Source organism: Fusarium tjaetaba, assembly GCF_013396195.1.
Source record: "Fusarium tjaetaba strain NRRL 66243 chromosome Unknown NRRL66243_c0000026, whole genome shotgun sequence".
Lineage (NCBI taxonomy): Eukaryota > Fungi > Ascomycota > Sordariomycetes > Hypocreales > Nectriaceae > Fusarium > Fusarium tjaetaba.
In genome coordinates this window covers 162203-183461 of record NW_023501222.1, presented here as the reverse complement: position 1 = coordinate 183461, position 21259 = coordinate 162203, and the positions used below count along the sequence as shown (strand labels likewise).

Here is a 21259-nt window from a genome sequence, read left to right as displayed (position 1 = left end):
ATTGGGGTGTTTTTGGTTTCTTGGGCGAATCAGCTCCGGTTGACAGTCGTTGACTTCTATGTACATAAACTTTGGATACGCCGTTCGGATAGACAAACAATACAGCACCCTCAATCAGGGACTGCACTTTTGATTACATTACATTACATTACGTTATGTTGTGTGATATGATTTCCCCTCAATTGTTGTGACATGTCGCCTAGCACTGTTGATTTTGAATCTAATCTCAGGGCAGATGAAGCGAGCGGGTTTTTAATTTGTGATCCTGGTATTTTGGTCGCTACAATGACCTCTAACTCAACCAACCCATGTCCTTAGCATGGTCTATTAGCGATCAACTCTAATGAATTCTCGTTTAAGCTGAAACTTGGACATTTAATGATCAACCAACAGAAATGGGGAGCTTGACTCTGGTAATGAATATCGCTCGGGTTCATAATGACGAATTGCTGCACTAAAACAAATTCCTTGTGGGTGGTCGATGTCATAGCACGGTTAGTCAATAAACAGTTGGTATCCAGGGGTGAATGAGAGGGTACTCCATACTCTGTCTTGGAGCTGGAGTAGTCTAACGAAGCCACTCCCTTCAGCTAGGACTTTATTGATGACCCCTCGGCTGGAAAACAGGCAGCGTTGCACGAAGGGATTCTGATCCCTCTTGAAGGAGAAAGAAAGAAAGGGCAAGAATAGACACGGTTGGCTACTAGTTAATGATTCTACGCCGTACAGAGGCGTTTTTGAATACGAGCTATCGATACGGGTACAAATATAGGCATTGTCAGACTCTCAAGACCCCCGGCCCAGCCGCGCGTATTGCGTATGCGTAACATGCATATATGTTTGGATACAGGACGTCTATCGTACTGCATTTATCATTTGCGTGCTCTCATGCTTATCCAAGAAGGCGGCTTGATACATAGAGCACTGCCTCCAATAGCAACTCCAAGTCGTAAGTCATGAATTTAGTGGAATGCAGTGTATTCTGAAACCTTTCATAGCAGGTTCAATAGTTCCTCCACGTAGCGGCGTGTATCGACGCCGATGCCCTGGGCAAGCTTACCTGCGCCCTCCGCGGAATCTGTTCGGAACCCGACGTGATCGCTTGCGCGGCGGATGAGGAAGATTTCCTTGGCAATATCCGGATGTCGGGGATCAGGTCCAGAATATTTCCTCTCTCCTTCATCTTGAGAGGTGTGCTGGTCTGTGTTTGGGCCAGCTCCGCCTTCGTGAATTGTAGAGAGATTCCCCGCGGCAGCATCTTCTTGACGGTCGAGCAGACGTGTCCAGACGATCCACCATCCACGGCTGGACTTTTGGGTACGCTCAAGAGCAGTTGAACGGGACCTTGTACCAATGTAGAGATTGACCAGGTGAAGGTGAGTGTTGAGAGCATCAGGACGGGACCACGGTTCCGTATCATCGTAGACTTCTGGTATGTTTGGTATTGATGAATGAACCGTCAATGAGACGGGATCCCAGACGAGATCATATATGTTGTTTCCAGAGTGGTTACTGCCAGAACCCGCATCGGTCTCAGGACGCTCCGGACGATAGCTTGTTGAGAGAAGAAGAGGTTTGCGTAAAGGAGCGAGTTGATGGTGAAGGGAGCGATAGAGTGAATCCATAGCAAGGGAGTCGGTTCGTAGATTGAACAGAAAAGTGAACATGAATGGTCGGTTAACGTAGACAACAACGCGCAGTTTCTTTGCCTTGTTGAGATCGTGGGAGTCGTAGCCAGGTATCATATTCCCTACCACCTGCGACTGCGTGAGAGCACTGGCCGGATGCTCAAAGTCACGCACCGTTATGGCCTCTGGTCTATCCAGAGCCTCGCTCTCAAGCTCAATGTTTACAGTTCGCAAGACAGTACGAGAGTTGTTTGCCCCGTCACCAGCATCGTCCGAACTTCCACTTTCGGTTCCGCTATAATCTTCATTGATCTCCCCCTTTAAACCAATCAAGTAATGGCCAGCAGCTTCATACGAAGGCGTGCGTTCCGCGAGGCTGGGCCGTGCCAATTTGGTTGCGTCTTGGGCAGGTTCAGGATCCTGCTGTGGACTCTCGGGCTGTTTGGTAGGAGAATCGCGACTACCAGTGCCGCCAGGAAGAGACCAGTATGTGCCATATCCCAGCTTGAGGTAGCTAACCATCTTTTCCAGTTTGCCATCTTCAGTCACTTGGATTTGGGGCTGCTCTTTGTCGGAACCCTCCCCAACCTGTTTCCCGGCTGGGGATGTCGTGAGTTCGCTCTCTGGTACCTTTGTTTGATCTTGGGCCGCTTGCTGGCGATCCGCTGCCCGTCGCCTTTTTGCGCGCCGAACCGATGTTGGGCTCTCTATGATACCATAAGCGTGGTTACCCCAAGTGTATAGATCCTCCATCCAGTGAGTAACGTCTCTCACTGATTTCCTGGACAGAGCGCCGGTACCCAAAAAGATGGCACCGTCATCGGGACCAGGTTCTCTTCCTGTCCCTAACCATTGCTCAGGGTCGCCATAGGGGTCATTTGGAGGAGGCGATTCGGGGTTGTAGTCGCCGAACTTGGAAACAACTAGATCGACGAGCCCTTCTATTCTCCCAACTAGTCCTTCCAATACGGCTCGCTCGCCGCTGCCGCGTTCTTCCTCGCCGACGCCTACGCCTAGCTCACCAGAGGCCGCAATGGGGATGCCTCCAAAAATATCACGAGCTGGGTTCCCATGCATCATGACGTTCCAGGTCGAAAGATAGAGATCCCAATATCGACTCAATATAGTGATGAACTTGGTTCTCTTGTTACGCACGAAGAGGGCGCTCAACGAGGAGTCATGATGCATGAGGAAGATGCTATGGGCTCGCAGCAGATCGCGCAACAACAGGCTCGCGGGTTTCATCTCGCGACTGGAGTATTCATACCGTTCTTCGGCGGCTTCGCTCTTCTTAGTAGTGAGCCGAGGAGGGAGAGGTAGTTTTGTGAGGTCGATGCTCTAGTATCATTGGTGAGTATGGTGTTGAAGACGAACAACAAAAGTCATGGTATTCTTACTGCTAGAATCCACCAGCCAGGTTCGAGCTCATGGAGTATGACTCTTGACTTCTCAGTGTCGATAGTGTCTACTGTTGAACCGCTCGCAAAACCGCGGCTGAAGCTAGCCATGCCCTGGGCAAGGCCAATCTGTCGCAAACGCTCGTTTCGCTCTTCTGGAGAGATATTCTGGGTCGGTTGGCCACGAGTGCGCCTGCGCTTATTATGCGCGGCTTGTGTTGTAACAGAGGCATAGTAGACGATCTGATCCTCGATGGTTTCGTCGGTATTGCCAAGCGTAGGGTTGAAGATGGCGAGGAACCCGAGCTGCGCAGGCACGACGGTCCCCAGTGCTGGGTTAGTAGTACCTGAAGCTGAACGTGAGGCCATTGTTGCGATGACCCGCGACCTGTCGTCTTGCGAAGGCCTCGGAAATCGTGCTGCTTTGTTTTGATTCTTGCGCTGGAGCTGCTGCTGATGTGACTAGGAAGGTAGTTCGTCACTCGCAGTCAATTCTGACGTAGATCGGCGATCGTAACAGCACAAGCCTCCAATGAAGCTTGTAAAACCGTCACGGCGCCTCAAAATAACGGGCGCACATAAAGATAAACAGCCGAAATAAGAAAACGAGAGGGTAAGGAAGAAGGAAAAAAACAGAAAAAAGAAGAGGAAAGGGGATGGAATGAGGGGAAGAAGGGATCAGGTTAGATGTTGGTTCTCTCGTGTGTAAGGTGCTGCACCATACATCTACTGTATCTCGGGCTGTTTGTTAGAGGCCCAGGCCTCGATCATGCGGGCGGGTATGGATGGATGTTTGTGGTCGGAGGTTATACCCCGACTTCAGCACGATTGGGCACATTAAAAATGACCAATTGAGCTGTTACTTTTACGTCCGTCATGTGGGACTCGAGGAAGGTAGATGGGATCGAGATTCAACGGCTGGACCGAAGAAATGGAAGAGGGAAGGTCTGGACAAGAGAATGCCATTGTATTGGATGCCCATTTCCATTCTTGATTGTTAAAATGTTACATGGGTCAGAGTCTCGACCGCGGGGCAAAAAAAGATCCCGAACTGTACCTAGATCAACATAGCATTTCCTCTCTTCCTTTCATAGAGATTGTGCTCTTTTGGTCTTTCAACAATGCCATCCATGATTGAGATTGTCGCCTCCACCGTCGTCCAGTATTCCCTAGCATACAAATCATTAACCAACTCCAAACGTCGCTATCATACAATCCAACGCATTAGAAATGAGTGGTATCTTCAGTAATCAGTACTTGGCCTATTCATTCCTTACACCTATTGATTCATCTTTATCACCTTGTCCAAAGACAGTCTGTCTCCTCTTTGCCATCGCATACGCCTCACTAACACGTTCGCGTTGGTCTTTCAATACTTGCATCGGTGACCGGGTTTCATCTTGAGCCTTCATGCTCTCAGTTCTGGGAAAGCCCCATCTTCTACGCTCTCTTCTTTGGCTCCGGTCAAAGCTGGAGAACTCAGCCCACATAAAATATAGAATAAACGTGATGAGGGTAAGTGGTATGGTGACGGCCCAGTATAATCGAAACTGCGGTGTGGTTTTGACCCCGATATCTCCCCCGTCACCTTGCACACTGTCCCAATCGAAGAGATTGGTCGAGAAGAGAGCCGAAATGAAACTGCCTGGTAAAAAGAACATTGTCACAAACGCCAGTGTCTTCATGGACGCAGCGTCGCGAAGAGTAGATATGGAGATGATGTAGTTGGAGAGGCTGTAGTTCTCTGATATGAGGTTATTCAACTGGCGAAACGTCAGTAATCCTTGTGAAACATCTCTCTTTAGGGCCGACAGACATACCACATCAATTTGGATTTGCACTCTCTTCAAGGTATACTCCCTGTCCATGGCCTGCATCATCAACCGTTTCTGGAGAACGCCGACATGGTTCTTCATCAGCTCATCTGCTTCAGGGTTCGAGCTTTGGCCAAGGCTCAGTCGTTGCTGGACAAACTCGAGAAGCTTCTGTAGCGTCTTATCCTTCCTCTCTGTACTCGCTAGGCGGACTGCGAATCCACTCATCTGTGCGCTCAGTGTGCCTAGCTCACCAGCCGCGATATGCTTCCGTTCAGTCTTGAAGTCTGAGTACCCTGTCCGCGCTTCTATCTGTTGGATACCAGGCTTCATGTTGTTCTGCGTTACCTCAATCTCCCCATGGAACATGAAAGCAAAGAGGAATGCAGGAAACATGGCGTGGCTTGCTGTGCTGAGGCTCCATTTGCTTTTGCTCCTGAGTAGCTTCTTCAAATAATGCTGCTCTTTATCGCCAGCCAGAATCATGCCATATGTGACACCTGGTCGAAAAGAAGGTGGCCTGAAGCGAGTATGTGACCATATAGACGCAAGTTTAGGCGCATAGCAAAAGGTATAGGCCTGCTGGTTTGCTTCAGACTTAACAATCTCAGGAAAGGCATTGACGCCAGCGACACAACTCGAGAAGTAATTATATGCAAGCTCAAGACCAAACTTGTCTAAAATCTGATTCTTGGTATCTTCGGGAAGCTCAACGCAGTTATCGTCGAGGATAAACTTAGGCCATATCAGGCGCAGAATTAGTGACTCTGGTCCTGTTGTTCCTGTTCGTGTCTCCATGGCCAGCCAGGAGGCGACATCAGGTATTGTAGTGACTCCTTCATGGTAGTCGACAATGCCAGTATCATCCCTGCTCCAAAGCTCACTATACTTGAACGAGAGGACGTCGTGTGTTTGGACGATTCGCCGTGAATTGAACTCGGCGATCTTGTGGTATATCTCATCCATGTGTGCGGAGCGTTAGCGTCCCAGAAGGCTGACTGGCGGCTCGGCGCATGAAACGAGAGGCTTATGAGGCTGATTGGGGGTACTATACAGACGAGCCGGCGTTTTTCATGTCGGAATCGTCTGTATATATGGTCTGGAGGGCCGGGAAATGAAAGCTGAAGGCGTCCAGTCTGCTGATACTGGCGAACCGCTGGCGATCTGCCGCTTCAGCTGCTCATTTCACCTGCATCTCATCGCCCAGAGTCTGAGAGGAAATCTGCCCGTTTCGTGGCAGCCAATGGCCCCAGAGCATTGAGACATGGGGGGCTGATAATCCTTGCTTCTTGAAATGGACTGGGCGTCAACTAACTATGTTAGAAGTTGAATAAATATCGAGGCACAACAATGCTTTGTTTCTCGAGTGTTGTTTAATCCGACCTTGTTCATCCCTCAGATCTTCAGTTACCCTTTTCACGATTGGGACAATCGAGATTCAGCAGGAGTCGAGCCTCTAGAGCTGAAGCTAAAGCTCCGCTTCAATGCGGTATGTCAGCTTGTTAGCTTGCACTGCCACTAGGCAGTATTTCTCTGGTAGACTAGTTGTTGGAGGCTTTGATGCCTCCCTTTGTGAAACAGGACCTATCCGACTCTTTGTCTTGTCAATTCTCTATAAGAGAGTGATATATGAAGGAAGAGATAGCCATCGAGAACAACTTCTACACGACGTCTTGGCTGAGCCCAAGCTCTACAGCTTCGGCCGCTAGACTAAGGTACCTAGCCCAAGCTAAGATGGATGGAGAGGTAGGTATTAACTGCGTTAGGTCCCTTATTACTACTGTACCCCGCAGGTCCCTTCAACGTCCGTCTTGTCCGCTGCAAGCTCAGCCCTTCAGATCCAATGCAAAGCATGGCCTGCATCACATGCATCGACAAAAGGAGTCCAGCTTTTGGATTGGTATGAAGGAATTAAAGAGTCAAGCTCATGATAAGTTTGGTGCCGATAATAAGTGCCTCACTATGACCCCCAAGATCTATAATTATCCGTAGAGACCCTTGTAAATCGGCGTAAACGCGCCTACGTCATCCCCGTCAATATCGCCAGCATCATCTCACTTCGTACTGTAAGCTCCCCCCGCCGCTGACTGGGCTTGCATGTTTCATTTTCTCCTCCTACATCATCCCTTTCATTCAGTTGATGTGCACATAAACCTATAACCTCGATTAACTACCAGTATTGCTCACACTTATCGGCCCTCAGGCCCAAATCCATCATCATGGAATCTTTCTCTCTACTCAAGCGTCGTACCACCGACCTCCTCCACAATGTCCAGCAAAACCTCCCCTCCATGCCTATGCCTTCCGTTCCATCCGCTCCCTCAGCAACTCACCAGAAGAAGAGTTCTATGAAAGGAACATGGGAGCGCATTGATGCCCCTGACGTCCCCCGTTCTTCACATTCTCTCAATATTGTCCACGGAACCGCTTACCTCTTTGGCGGAGAGATCGAGCCCCGAAAGCCCGTCGATAATGATATGCATGTCGTAACTTTGCCTTGGTCCTCGGCTGGGGCCGACTACTTCAAGATCAAGGCATCCCCGGCTAAACCAGATGCCCAGCCGAAGAAGCCTGAGGTTCAGCAACCCGTTCAGCCCAAGGCCCCGGAGCCAGTCAAGTCCGACGAGAAGCCGGACGAAGAGGAGATTGAGAAAAAGCTCGACGAAGTTTCTCTTGCGGAGGATGACGAAGAAGAGGATGATGAAGAAGAAGACGAATCTTCAGATGAAGAGGTTGAAAGCAAGTCCAAAGGCAAGCAGCCTGCTGGTCCAGAAAAGCCGGAATTGGGCGACGTCCCAGCTTCACGAGTCGGCCATGCTACTGCTGTCATCGGGTCCCGTATCTTTCTCTTCGGTGGTCGCGGAGGTCCCGACATGCGGCCTCTGAACGAAGGTGGCCGTGTTTGGGTCTTTGACACTCGCTCCAACACATGGACATATCTTGACCCTGCCCCTGTCGTTCCAGGTGGTGCAATTGTCCCCCAACCTGCCCCGCGAAGCTATCACACAGCCACATCGATCAGCCGGCCCCGGGACTTTGCTCCTAAGCGGCCCAAGGAACCCGAGACTTGGGGGCAGTGGGCACTCGGAGACACCTCTAAGACAGGCATTCCTCAAGCTCCTGTTGTTGGTAACGTGGCTGAAGATGCTGTAGATGAAGAGTCGGATGGCTATGGTACCTTCTTCATTCATTCAGGATGCCTCGCCAGTGGCGAACGCACCAATGATATCTGGGCCTTCAACGTCCATGACCGTACTTGGACTGAGCTTCCAGCTGCTCCAGGCCCTTCTCGAGGTGGCAGCGCCATATGTGTGAGCAAAACCCGCCTGTTCCGCTTCGGGGGCTTTGATGGACAAAGCGAGCTTGGAGGACAACTCGACTTCCTCCACCTCGAGGTTGAGACCTTTGACGATAGAGGCACCAAAGGTGAAGTTGCTGTTCGCGCCCGTGGTGGTTGGCAAACCATTCTCGAGAGTGATCCGAACACCGACTCAACTGAAATCCACGCCGAACCAGCTCAGATCTGGCCCGAACCCCGAAGTGTCGCATCTTTGGAAGCAATCACTTCAGGGGCTGGATACGAGTATCTTGTCTTGACCATGGGTGAGCGTGACCCAAGCTCAGAGGGCCACGATGGTGCAGGCAAGTTCTTGAACGATGTCTGGGCCTTCCAAGTTCCGCCTCTGGGCATGACAGCCGCCAGCGTTACCGCTGCCATGTGGCAAGCTGTCGGCCGTAAGACAGGTGAAGGAAAGTGGACGAAGCTTGATCTTGAGCCATACGACGATGATAACAGTGATGAGATGCCTGTGGCGAGAGGCTGGCTTGCGAGCGCCCCGATGGGTGAACTTGAGGAGAGCGGCATTTTGATCTGGGGAGGTCTTGGTGAGGACAATCAGCGTCTCGGGGATGGCTGGATCTTGCGTGTGGGCGATTCCTAGGTGAAAATCATGAGGGACTGGACAGGCAGTTGATTTGGATGTAGTGTTCCTTTTTGGCGTAACATGTTTTTGGCCATTGTATCAAATGAACGAATGGAGCGAAGAAACAAAATCCTATGCAGACACAATACTTCACACAGCATATCATATTGCTATTGACGAGAATCCACGCATTCTATACCTGGGAAAGCATTTGACATGGTGCTATGTACAGTAGAAGCCTCCTCCCGCCGGACACTTTTTGCATTTCTTGCTATTGAACTAAAAAAAAAGAGAGATAATAATGTTATAATTCTACAGGTCTGCCCTTGTGGTCTCGGTTCCCCAGGGTTCCGCGTTAAGGCTTGTTTGGCCAGCACTGTTCTCACATGTGTCTCGGCTGCTGAGAGGACCAGGCTTGGGGACGTTGACGGTGGAGGGATCGGAAGCAGTAGCCTGGGCCCGAAGAGACTTGAGGAGGTCCTTCACGGAGGCGGGGGTGAGATCCTCGTAGTAGTCGTCGTTGATCTGAATCATGGGAGCGTTGACGCAGGCACCGAGGCACTCGACCTCGAGAATGGTGAAGAGACCGTCGGCAGTGGTCTGGCCCTGCTCAATTCCGAGCTCCTCCTTAATAGCCTTGACGATAACATCAGATCCACAGCCACCAAGTTGGCAAGGTGTCTATTGGTGCAATTGTTAGTGGGTTGTACTTTTAGAGTATCCGGTAATCTTCAATGGCGTCTAATCGTCATTGCCAGACTAGCGTGGAGCAATTGCAGTCGACAAAGCCGTGCTTCATGTGGGAAAACAACATACCGTAGTGCAGATTTGAACAAAGTATTTGCCCACGGGGGTTCTGTTGTACATGGTGTAGAAAGAGGCAACCTCGTACACTCGCATAGGAGGCATCTCAAGAAGACGGGCGACCTCGTTCATGACGCTGATGCTGGTGAAGCCGTGCTGGCGCTGGCCGAGGTCTAGCAAAGGCATGACAGCAGCCTTCTTGTACTGGGGAGGGTATCGCTTGAGGATCTCGGCAATGACGGTCTGGTTCTTCTCGTTGAACTTGAAGGGGATGTCGGGGTTGTTGTCCTCGGTGTTTCGATGCTGTCATACGGCCATAGGTCAGACAAGTTGGTTCTCATCGCTAGCAATTGCGCGCCCATAGATCATTCATGATCTATGGTCCAGGGTCGCAATTGACAGCGCCAATTGGCCTACTTACCACCATGAGAGTGTCGCTTCGTCGGCTGGCTGTGAGAGAGAAGGCGGTGCGAGACTGAGGGCGGGCAGCCCGGCACACCGGCCGGATGGCGGAGCGGATGAGGGGAGTGAGCTTGCTCGCCATTGTGAATAGTCTGGTGATGCTTTTCTGAGCGAGCGGAGCGGGTGTCGTCGCGAAGGCGGGAGGGCTTCCAAGGTCGTCGGTTCCGGGTCTTGTCAAAATGTCGCCGTCGTAGCGAGCATTACAATTCGAGTTGGAGCTGCTTGCAAAATCAACGTCAATGATTGGTGTGTTTGGCCCAAGGTTTAGCCGTCCCCGTGTGGGCCGATGGAGAGGTACCTATGTACCAGTATCGTCCGTCATAAGTTGTAAGTGGAGATGGACCTGTGGCTCTCTTCCATTTACATTACTTCACCATCTCATGGAAGCTATCTCATCTTGAACTCAGAAAAGCTCAATCATCGATGTTTTTATGGTTAACTTACGATGATGAACATCCCCATAAACCGTCATTGATGATTGAGTCACTCAAGAACTCAAATCAGCCACCGTCCTCAAGAAAAGAGTAAGCTACCTAGGTAATCTTGAGAATTGCTTTCTCACAAAGACCAAAGGGCATTGGGTTTGATGGACCTGTATTAACAGAAGCTCTGCAGCCCCCTTCACTGACCGAACCTACCCCCAACTCATAGCCACTCTCTTCAACACTTACAAATAATACGCTATTAAAACAAGTTTCGTGGTCTTGGTGGTACCACATGTTCCTCTGTTCTTGTGCGCAATCTCCAAACATCCCTCTCGGTATGTGTATCTAACCACTGAGCATGTTGTGAATCGCGATTCAATTTCGATAGCCTATGACCCAGCCTGCTGTCAGGTGAGTGAGTGTTGTTGAACGACGATCAGCATTCGTTTTGGAGCCTTAAACTCGAAACCAGATCCAATTGGATTCGTTCTATTATGGCACACAAGCAGGATCCAACACGCCGATCTCTATGATGCTCGTCAAACAACCGAAACTCAAGCCATCCACTACCAGATTTGTCTTCATACATGATATTTCAGGTGGGACAATCGAAGAGTTGCAGCATAGGTACTTGATTGTATGCGCAAGAGTTGCTTTTACGCTCGCTTCCACACATGCAGAAGTTAAACGAAAGGGCACATTGTCAGGGCAATATAAGCTTAAAAGGGTTTTGTCGTTTAACCTTCTTTAACCGCAAGACAACCCCGAGTCGATGTAACTTTGCCACCTCGCATTGGTGCAGGGCCTCCCACTCGATGTTTGGGGAAGCACAAGTTGTGTAGTTCGGCTAGAGGCTTACTTCTCGCGATGAGACATCAACAGTGGATTGGGTGCTGAGGTATCACCACCTTTATGCGGTGGTTCTGGAGGCTCACAACACAGGACTACCGATGACAACTGGTCCTGTAGTTGCCAACTCATCGAGGTGGGCGCATAAAACCAGTAAATAATTTGCTGGCCATTGAGATGATATCGATTGTTATCGTCTTAGGTTTCAGATGGCGGGGACAGAGAAGGGAGCCAACGTTGTGATGGCTGGAATCCAGTAATGAGTGTAGCTAATTTTGGTTAAGCGTCTTCGTCACTCACTCTCTGAAAAAGGCTGAGGAACAACAGCATGTACAAACGGTTCGTGTATGTATATAATATTAAGCCTGTTCGCGTCAATAATTCAGCCACGGTTGTAACTATTGAATCTGTCCTTCATTTATTTCTGGTGACATCCTTCATCGTGAGTCGACAACTCCTGGCTCAACTCTATCGTCTGGCTCGATCTCAGAGTGAGAGACCCTTGTTTCTGGCTCAGGTAACTTCAGAGCTAGGATCTTTCAGCTAATATCTTAGTTCTAGAGCCACTTTGAGAAGCGCCAGATCTTAAATGAACTACAGAAGGAGGTAGGTAGATGGCGCACCTCCTTCCTGAGGTTTTCAGCTTGGCTTGGCTTGATACTTCTAGTCTTTGGTAGGCAATTGCGACTCGTCTGAGCTGGACCTCTTTCCATCTTACAAACAAATAGAACCTCGTACTCCATCTGAGTGGTTATACTGAACTCCATCCCTCTTAAAACATCGATATCTCGACTTGTCGACAACATCGCACCATGCCAATCGAATCGCGGTTTTCGGTGTCGGTTCCTAATTGCTCGATTCAACAATGGATATTTGGCTCGCCTTCAGGGCCCTTACCAGATCACAAGGCTTTCATCGATGCTGATAACCCTGAGCAACGTTATTTCACCTATAACCAAGCTCGATTGTTTGCGAAGCGTATCGCCGTCGGTCTTATCAACAATGGTCTTCAGCCAGGTGATCGTCTTCTCCTCTTCGCTAGTAACAGCTTATTCTTCCCGACCATTGTGATGGGCATTTGGATGGCCGGGGGCATATTCACAGGAGCTAACCCTGGGTATGTCACTCGAGAGTTGGCCCATCAACTTCAAGATAGCGAGGCGTCATTCGTTGTTGCCGCGGAGAGCGGCATGGAAGTGGCATTAGCTGCTGCCTCGCAGGTTGGGATGAAAGCTTCACAAGTCTTTTTGCTGGATTCGACATGGCCAGATTCACCTATTGAGACACAACCCAGAGAAGGCAGTCGACACTGGACAGAGCTCATTGCGTCCAAGCCAGAGGGCGAGAGATTCGAGTGGACGGAGCCAAATGATTCTAATAACTCTGTCTGTTCTCTCAACTACAGCTCAGGTACTGTAAGTCAATCTTGCAACTTTTTTTTCATCCTGAACAAGTGCCGCGAAGCTGATAGCATATTATATTAGACTGGAATACCGAAAGGTGTCGAGATCTCACATTACAATCATGTTGCGAATAGCTGTGGTGTGACTCTTTTCCATAAACTCCATCCCGACTACGAAGCTCGCCGTCAACGTGCTGCTGCCTTGTGTTTCCTCCCCATGTATCACGCCTTTAGTCAAGGCTACTTCATCACCAGCTTCCCTTGCGAGCGTGTTCCTGTGTATATCATGCCTTCATTTGATTTTCCTAAAATGCTCGCACATATTCAGAGTTTTCGCATCACGAAGCTTCTGGCCGTTCCTCCTATTCTTGTCCTTATGTCGAAACATCCACTTGCACGCCGTGCCGACCTGAGTAGCATCGACATGATTGCATCCGGTGCTGCCCCATTAGCGAAGGATACACAACGCGAGATAGCCGGGATGATACCTGGGGGCGAGTCAGTAGTACGGCAAGGTTGGGGGATGACTGAAGCAACCTGCACCGCATTGTCGTGGGACCCTAACAAAGCTCCCAGCTCTGCGGCTGGTGAGCTGACACCAGATTCCAAGGCCAGGTTGATCCATATCGAAACTGGAGAGGAAATTACGACTGCAGACACCCCAGGAGAACTCTGGATCACGGGTCCTACGGTGATGCGTGGCTACTGGAGAAACCCAAGTGCAACCCAAAGCGCATTCGTCACTGACTCTGAGGGCACTCGATGGCTCCGTACTGGGGACGTTGCATATGTGGAGGAATACGCAAAAGGATCTCTCTTTCATATCGTGGATCGCGTCAAGGAGTTGATCAAGGTTAAAGGCATGCAAGTTGCTCCAGCTGAACTCGAGTCTCTCCTACTTGAACGAGAAGATGTTGCAGACGCTGCAGTTGTTGGGGTCATGGTCAACGGTGAGGAGCTCCCACGAGCCTATGTCGTCAGATCAGCAAACACAAAAGACACATCTGAACAAGACATCGCAGACTGGCTGGCTAGCCGTGTTATCAAATACAAACAACTTAAGGGGGGAGTGGTCTTCGTCGACGCTATCCCCAAAGTTCCTGTAAGTCCATTATCCTTCTCAGTAAGAGGTGCTGCAAGTTCGAGGCTTATATATTGTCACTCAAAGTCGGGCAAGATCTTGCGTCAGGCTCTACGTGAGCGAGCAAAACGCGAAGTTAGCAACGGCCTTGAGATGCGCGCCAAGCTGTAGGTCAGCGGTGGCGACGGGCGCGCAAGCTAATATATTGCAACACTTCGCAAATCATAGACTTCTCTGCGTACGCAATGGTCTGTGAAGTACAGGCAAATCGATAACGAAGGTATGTCACGATTGGTGACAGAAGAGTTCTCCTTTCTAGGACCAGACTGAGCAGAGTTTACTTGTATCAATACGTTTGCATGAGATTCTTAGTGTAAGGGAGGTTGTCTCAATAAGCGACAGCAGCATCTCTCATGGTTTTCAGGCATTTTATTATCTCCATTAAACGTTACACACAGGCCTCATCATGGCCCTTGCCATGAGACATATTTTATTTTCCATCACCAATCATCATCATGACTTCGTCCAACAGTGTTGAGGGTATCTTCATATCTCGAGCCCTATCAACTCGCCCTCCATCAATTCGATATTGGGCTGGCAGCTTCACACCATCCGCGATCCCCAATATCTCCTGGGCAACCGCTATTCCACATCTCGCTGCAACTGGCATACCATGCCCCGTATAACCAACACTAAGCCAGAGGCCACCATCTTCACCGCCAAGAGAAGCGGGTAGTTGGCCAACCCACGGATAGCCATCTTTCGAATAGCCCATTATGCCAGTCCACTCATAAGTAGCTTGAAGAGAAGTGTCCTCGGTTTCTTCTGGTGCCCTTAGCTTGACGGCCTCATGAAGTGAGGCACGCAATCGGTGAGCTATAATTGGGTCGATCGAATCGTCCCGCGATAGTCCAACTTGGCCATCGGATGAGCCTAATCTCTCACCGCCAGTAATAAGTTCACCCGAAGGTCTCTGGACTAAATAGTCGTCTCCTCCATCTGGTGTCCACCACACGTGGCTATGCTCCAGTGGTGAGCTGCCGTCTGAAGGGGTGAGAGCAGCAACTTGACCACGCACGGGAACTATGTACCCAGATAGCTTCGGAATAAGGTGTGAGGTATAAGCGTTAGTTGCTAGGATGACTTTCCTGGCTGCTATCTGGCCACGAGGGGTGTGGAGAACCCAAGAGTCACCAATCCGCTGAAGATGCTCCACGGGTGTCGTTGTTTGAAGATTGAAGACGCTTGAGTCGTTCGCTTCAAGGAGACTCTCAAGAACCCAGCTAACAAGCTTATACGGCCATAGCTTAGCGGCGTTGGGCTGGTATATGGCAGCAGATGCCCCTGAAACTCGCAGCTTCTTCAGCTGCTCCTGATCTGTTATTACCTTGATGTCGTCCGCAAGCTCGGGGTTGGTATTCTTTAGACGGTCTAAATGCCGGGTCACGATGTCGAGGATTTCTTGTGAAGGGACGCGGGACACCCCTCCAACTGTCTCCCAGTCACAAGGGATATTGTGATCTGATACAAGGTCCTTTAGGAAGTTAAAGGTATCAAGTTCAAATTGAGCGACTGGAGCTTTGGAGGCGTAAATAAGAGGCTGGCAATGACCACCATTCTGATGACAATCAGTAATCCAGTGTAAAAGACTTTAAGTAGACTTAACTCACTCTCCCGGTAGCTCCCCAGCAGGCCTCTCTTGCTTCAAGAAGCAGCACATTCTTACAGCCCCCCTTAATAAGTTCTCGCGCTGCAAATGCCCCCGTGATACCACTGCCAACGACCACAACATCGGCTGTGGAAGGGAGCTCAGCTGTGGTGCGATGCCCGATGAGCTTCTCAGAGGGTTTGTGATGCCAGTACGATTTTGTGCTCTCAGTGCTGGGCAATTCAGCCTGTCCTGGTAGTAGCGTGGGGATCGTCATTGTTTAGCTGAGGTGTTTTAGTGTATGTGTGGGTGCTGATGTGAGACCAGATATAAGTTTGAGGTAAGTTGCGGAGGTGTAAGTTGAAAGTCTGGTGGGTTATGTATCGATTGTGAATCCGCCTCAGTAAACCCCCGCCTTAGACGGCAGTTATTAGAGGGCGTTGGCATAACATTAGATGTATTACGTAGATTACCATTTTATCAGGTGCGTGCATAGGAGCTATAGATAGACTGATATGATAAAGGGCTGCAGTATCATAGGCTTTCGGATATCATGCATACACACACAACCTGATACACAGGCAAAGCAAAGTGTTGATTATGAATTGATCGTATCATGTTCATGCCATTTCGTCGTCAGAATCATCAGCAGCTATCAGATCAAGCTCCCCCATCCAGTGACCTTTCAATCCATCCCATTCTGCCTTGCTTCGGCAGTGGGCTTCTAAAGTATCCTTGCACCATGCTTGCTTGTATGCTTGCTCTAAGAGCCATTACTATAATTTACAATATTCCAGCTTCTCATGTAGCAAATCCTACACCTTCCAATGACTCAATACAATCATTTCTCAAAGACAACCGTCTCTTTTTGGCTCCTCCATATGCTGTGTCCTGTGCTGTTGCCCCTCTCTGCTGAATCCTGCAGAGGTTTGCCGGAACTTTTGATTATTACTCCCACCCAATATGCGCTGTAACCACAGCATGTCTAATGCTTTCCGGGGTATTTGGTACACGCAGTCTCGTTGTTGAGACGCAAAATATTCAAGCCATCTTCCTGAGAGGGGCACATTCTTCAAACTGTGCTCTCGCTCCCTGTGGCGTACAAAGAAAAGTTGACAAATGAAAAAAAGATCGGTCCGGGGAACAGTCGTGGCATGCCGAGTAGCGACAGCCTCCGAATCGAAGGTTGAATAAAGAACTCAACAAAACGCCATGGGAATAAATCTCCCGTCAATGGCTTCCATTCCTCGTGGTATTCGTGTCGTGTCGTAGTAGCAAATAATGTAGATGTCGTCAGAGCACATAATTCCTCCTGGTCGTGAGTGTTATGGTCCTAGTTCGAACCAGGTTCTCCAACATCGTTCCGGCGTATTTCTCCCCATAAAAATCGGAAAAAGCTCCTTCTCGGTAGACCTCCAGTGCTATTCAGAGTGAAATGCAACCAGGTAATTCCCTCTAGACGTCGGTCATCTCTGTGTCACTGTCACCACCCTCTGCGATGGAAATAGGGATCAACTCCTCATCAGGTCCCCAGTTTCCTTCGTAAACAGTTGCCGGTGCGGCGCGGTGATGGCCAACCCACTGCAGGCCCTCAAGTTCCAGAACCTGATGCACAGTGGGTCGCTCACTGGGCTCTTGAGCTGTCATCCATCGTACAATCAAGTCGAGAGAGCTGTTGTGGGTGGCGTTAACCATAAACTCAGGAGGTTGCAGTAGTTCCGATCGCTTGGATGGGCCAAACAAGTTGCTTGGGTCGTGTGTCTTGCCACTTGTGAAATCATCGCTATGCATAATCTCGGTAGGGTTACCAGTGGCATCTCGCTGGACCTCGATAGAGGGATTCCAGGTGAGACTTGGCACTTCGGAAAGATCTCCAGAGCGGAGGGCGATCCACGTAGGTCCATTGTCAGGTAGGACAACGTTGGCGGCTGTCTCAAGGATGATGAGACCAAGGGAGAAGACGTCTGCGGACTGGCAGGATTTGCCCTTGAGCATCTCCGGGGCCATATACTCACGATCGCCCTCAACGTCCACGCCTTCGGCAGATGAACAGGATTGGGCTAGGCCGAAGTCACCAATCTTGAGAACACCTTCGAACGTGACAAGAATGTTGGCCGGCTTGAGATCCAAGTGCATGAAACCTGCATCATGAATATCCTTCAGACCCTATAGAAATGTTAGTAGGTATAAAGTAGCGAAGTGGTTTACAACTTACCAAGCACAGGTCCTGGAGAATCTTGAAGATGCGAAAGTCATCTAGTCGTCCACCTCGTCCAACAGTGCCCAGAAACTTGTCGAGGGTACCCTCTTCGCAGTACTCTGTTTGAATATAGAGATGGTTGTTGTAGTCCCAATGATCGAAGTACTGGACCACATGCTCAGAGTAGCTAAGAGTCCTCAAAATTTCGGCCTCTCGGACCTTTGTATCCCGATCCTTCGGTCCCTGGAACGCATGCTTGCTCTTCTTTACAGCATAGACTCTGCCCTTAGTGGGGCTTGTTGTCGGGGTTGTACTGAGGTTGCCAAATGTCATTTGATGGTCCGCCTGAGTGACACGATAGACAACAGAGAATTCACCCTTTCCAATCTGCTCGACTTTGTCAAATCGGGAGGACAGGCTTGCATCAATGTCAATGTTACTAGTACGGGCGTTCACAGGAGTAACAAGGAGGCTGGTAGATGATCGCAAGTCCCGTCCTGCTGTTGGGGTGACGGGAGGTGGCATGTTATCAGAGAAGCCATCGCCAATCTGAGAAATAGACAATCGGCTGGTGTCGAGAGGCAGCAAACTCTCGCGTGGGGTCTGCGGTGTTCGTCGTCCATCAAGAGGGCTGGCTGATTCACAGAGTTTCGATTTAGTAAATGTCTCATGAGGAGAGCTGAGGGAATGACTCAAAGAAACTGTGCTTAGTGGAGAAGGAGAGTGTAATCCTCGTCGAGCCCTGGAACGGCCAAACGAAGACAGAGGCAGATGCGAAGATGGGGAATACAGACGTCCAGCATCGGGAAGCCGACTTGGATTGTCGACTTTTCCAGCTGGTCCGTCAGTTGTTGGGACTTCCGACTTACAAGTTGCTTCTCGAGGGACAGAGGTGCCGAGGACCGGAGTAGTAGAGTGTAATGTTCGGTTGGCAGTCGGGCTATGGTTATCATGGGGACTCTCAAATGAGTACTCGCTGACCTTGCTAAGGCTGGGAGTTAAAGTGTTCTTGGTTGGAGTAGGGGGGGCGTCGCCTTCCATGGGTGTCGAAAAGTCAATCGTTTCACCAAAGAGCTTGTGCTCATCACCATCCAGGCTAAGGACACTGCCGCGACGTGCACTCCTAGAAGCACTGCCACGTTGGAATATCGACATGCCCTTTCCTGGCCTACCAAAGCTGGCTGTACTGTTACCAAATGGGGTGGAAGGGAGACCGCCAAAAGAATTCCGGTTGTTACCCCTCTTCTTCATAGCACTCCCGGCCGGTGGAGGGAAAGTAGCGAACGGGTTAGAATGCTTCTTGCATGGTGTATCGGGAGGGGCCATCTTCTTGTCAGCATCCTCTTCGGGGTTTCGGTTGACCTTGGAAATAAGTCCAGTAGAGTTGAAAGCGCCCACCCACAGCTGCGAGTTGCTGGGTGTCGCCATGGCCTTGGACATGTCATTTGGGCGAGTAGGTCGTGTCGCATTGAGAGGTAGGGATCGTGAGAAAAGGTGAGGTCTGGGTCGATCTGGCATCCGGGCCACGGGAGCATAAATAGGTGCTTCCTCGGTTAGGCTGTTTCCTGAAGACGATGTCGTCAGTGTCTTCGATAGAGGATGTGGTTGATGGGCCTTGTCGCCAAAGAAGGAAGTGGGTGGTGGTTTCGAGGTCGGCGTTGTAGAAACAAAGGGGCTCTCTTGAGGCACAGGAGGAGGAACAAATTGGTCCAGAGAAAGGCGAGGTCGACTTCGGACAGGAGAATATTCGGAGCTCATCTGAGCCAGCTGTCGTTCACCGGATCGTCTTCCCCAAGATCCTCGCTCCCCATATCTTTGTTGTAGAGTTGACTTACGTAGGGACGATGACCTCTTAGGAACATTCGTCGTCGCAGGTGTTGGTGAGGGGACAGGATCGCGGAATGGTGATCCGCTAGTACCCGCAATCTCATATTCGGTAGATGAGTCTTCATGTATATAGAAGCTCTGTGAAGATGTCGTATTGGCACCAAAGATATTTTGGTCCTCGTTCTGGCCCAGCCCCGATATTCCATGCAAGCTCCGTCGCTTAGCCACCGGGCTTCCCTGGCTCGGTTGGTCCAGATTCATGGTTGCGTCACTGCGCTTTAACGACCCGTTGTTTGGGACCGTCTGGCCGTCATTGTTGGAATCAAGAGACTTGAGAAATGAGGTCGGCGAGGATCCAGCGACGTCGAGAGTGAGGCTGCGTCGCTTGACGGGACTGACAGAGATAGGGCTTGTAGCTCCCAGAGCGTTGTTCTCTTGCCCTGATGCATCGATAACCGAAGCCAAAGGTACCGCAGGTAGTGAGTTGCCGCTATCGGGAGCCATGTTGAGTGCCCTCTTGAGAGGGCTCTTAGGAGAAGCGCGTGCTCGTGTCAACGGTCTTGAGGGCGATGTCTTACCGGCCTTGGCGGAACGCAACGAGAGCCTAACGCTGGGGCGGAAGGGTGTAAAAGCGCTTGAATGCGGGGCACCGTTGATATGAGGAGGTGCTGAGCGAGTGTGGGACGGTAGAAGTTGTTGGTTTTGCGGCGTTGCGCCAAATCGACGACAAGGCGATTGAGGTGAGGTTTGGTGGGGGCTTTCGGGGCTCAGCGAGTTTTGGGAGTTGGAACGCGTTAAAAACTTGGAAGGTGATCGTGAAATAGAGCGTCGGAGAGTGCGGACTGCCGATGTGACGTCGATGTGGTGGGCGTGGGTTGGTGATGGTAGGGCGAGTGTGCCACCGCTGCTGTTCGAGAAGGACATTGTGAGGTTGCGAAGTGCTGCGCGCTGCGGTGATGCGCGAGCAGATGACGCAGTAAGGCTGATGGGTATAAACAGTTGAATAACTAGGCCTTATCGATATTTGCTGCTAGTGCGAGATACAGTGGCCGGTGAAGAATGCAGTAGGTGAAATAAAGGTTGCGGACGTTGGTGAGCCAAATGTGCAAGGCGTTAACGGTGTTGCGTGAAATGGCCAAGTCGAAGATGTGAGAAGCAGCTCGACGCGATACCCAACAAATCGCAAAAAGCTATGCCAGTCTCACTCGGATGTCGAAGGTCATATCATGACTCGACAACTGAGAGTAATCAGACGCTAAAGTGAGGGAGGCAGAAGGCAGAAGTGCGTTGAGTGTAGGCTTCCGTTTAAGTGCCCGAATGGTGATGTCGTCGACAAGGCAGCCAGATAGATACCTTAGATAAGAGTGGGTCGACGAGAGTTCGCGTTGAGGGTTGAGTAAATATGCGTGATTGTCGACAAACAAAATGTGAGGTTGAGTAGAAGAGGAAAGTTGGTAGAAGTTGGAACTGCTAAGCAGTTGTAGGAGTAGTCGTGCTGCAGGTGGTGGTTGTGTCGTGTTTCGTACAAGCAAGATGGATGTCCGGGTTGGAGTTGGGGGTGGGCGGGTTGAAGAGACGAACGGGAAGACGAGAGAGTTGGGTTAGGTAGGTGAACTAGTTAGTTAGTTTGGGTGTGGCAGTTGGACCATGGCGCTCGTGAACTGAACGGACATGGGCTACTGATCCTGACACAAACTAACAAAGTTGTGTGTATCCGTAAAGAAGAGACTAATGAAAAGCAAATTGTCCCTGCAGTTGTCGTCCGGTCTTGTCTCTGCTTTTACTTTGCTCCTGCTCGT

The 21259-nt window shown here is 50.2% G+C and overlaps 6 protein-coding genes across 6 annotated transcripts; 2 read left to right on the top strand and 4 right to left on the bottom strand.

Moving 5' to 3' along the window:
* Positions 1-992: 992 nt before the first annotated feature.
* On the bottom strand, positions 993-5805 carry FTJAE_1411 (uncharacterized protein; the record flags this gene model as incomplete). Its single annotated transcript, XM_037347316.1, has 4 exons — positions 993-2966; positions 3026-3487; positions 4303-4788; positions 4846-5805. 4 exons carry the CDS (start codon positions 5803-5805, stop codon positions 993-995), a joined length of 3882 nt encoding a protein of 1293 aa, XP_037211496.1.
* Positions 5806-7058: 1253 nt separating this feature from the next.
* On the top strand, positions 7059-8780 carry FTJAE_1410 (nitrile-specifier 5; the record flags this gene model as incomplete). The annotated part of the gene is made up of 1 exon (XM_037347305.1): positions 7059-8780. One exon carries the CDS (start codon positions 7059-7061, stop codon positions 8778-8780), a length of 1722 nt encoding a protein of 573 aa, XP_037211495.1.
* A 294-nt stretch (positions 8781-9074) lies between these two features.
* Positions 9075-10110, bottom strand: FTJAE_1409 (NADH-ubiquinone oxidoreductase 24 kDa subunit mitochondrial; the record flags this gene model as incomplete). Its single annotated transcript, XM_037347293.1, has 3 exons — positions 9075-9443; positions 9579-9869; positions 9988-10110. The coding sequence occupies 3 exons, from the start codon at positions 10108-10110 to the stop codon at positions 9075-9077; spliced, it is 783 nt and encodes a 260-aa protein (XP_037211494.1).
* Positions 10111-12114: 2004 nt separating this feature from the next.
* Positions 12115-14041, top strand: FTJAE_1408 (4-coumarate ligase; the record flags this gene model as incomplete). The annotated part of the gene is made up of 4 exons (XM_037347282.1): positions 12115-12717; positions 12787-13806; positions 13873-13952; positions 14014-14041. The coding sequence occupies 4 exons, from the start codon at positions 12115-12117 to the stop codon at positions 14039-14041; spliced, it is 1731 nt and encodes a 576-aa protein (XP_037211493.1).
* A 234-nt stretch (positions 14042-14275) lies between these two features.
* Positions 14276-15710, bottom strand: FTJAE_1407 (fad dependent oxidoreductase; the record flags this gene model as incomplete). The annotated part of the gene is made up of 2 exons (XM_037347271.1): positions 14276-15403; positions 15456-15710. 2 exons carry the CDS (start codon positions 15708-15710, stop codon positions 14276-14278), a joined length of 1383 nt encoding a protein of 460 aa, XP_037211492.1.
* A 1178-nt stretch (positions 15711-16888) lies between these two features.
* Positions 16889-20384, bottom strand: FTJAE_1406 (WEE WEE-unclassified kinase; the record flags this gene model as incomplete). Its single annotated transcript, XM_037347261.1, has 2 exons — positions 16889-17599; positions 17649-20384. The coding sequence occupies 2 exons, from the start codon at positions 20382-20384 to the stop codon at positions 16889-16891; spliced, it is 3447 nt and encodes a 1148-aa protein (XP_037211491.1).
* Positions 20385-21259: the final 875 nt, after the last annotated feature.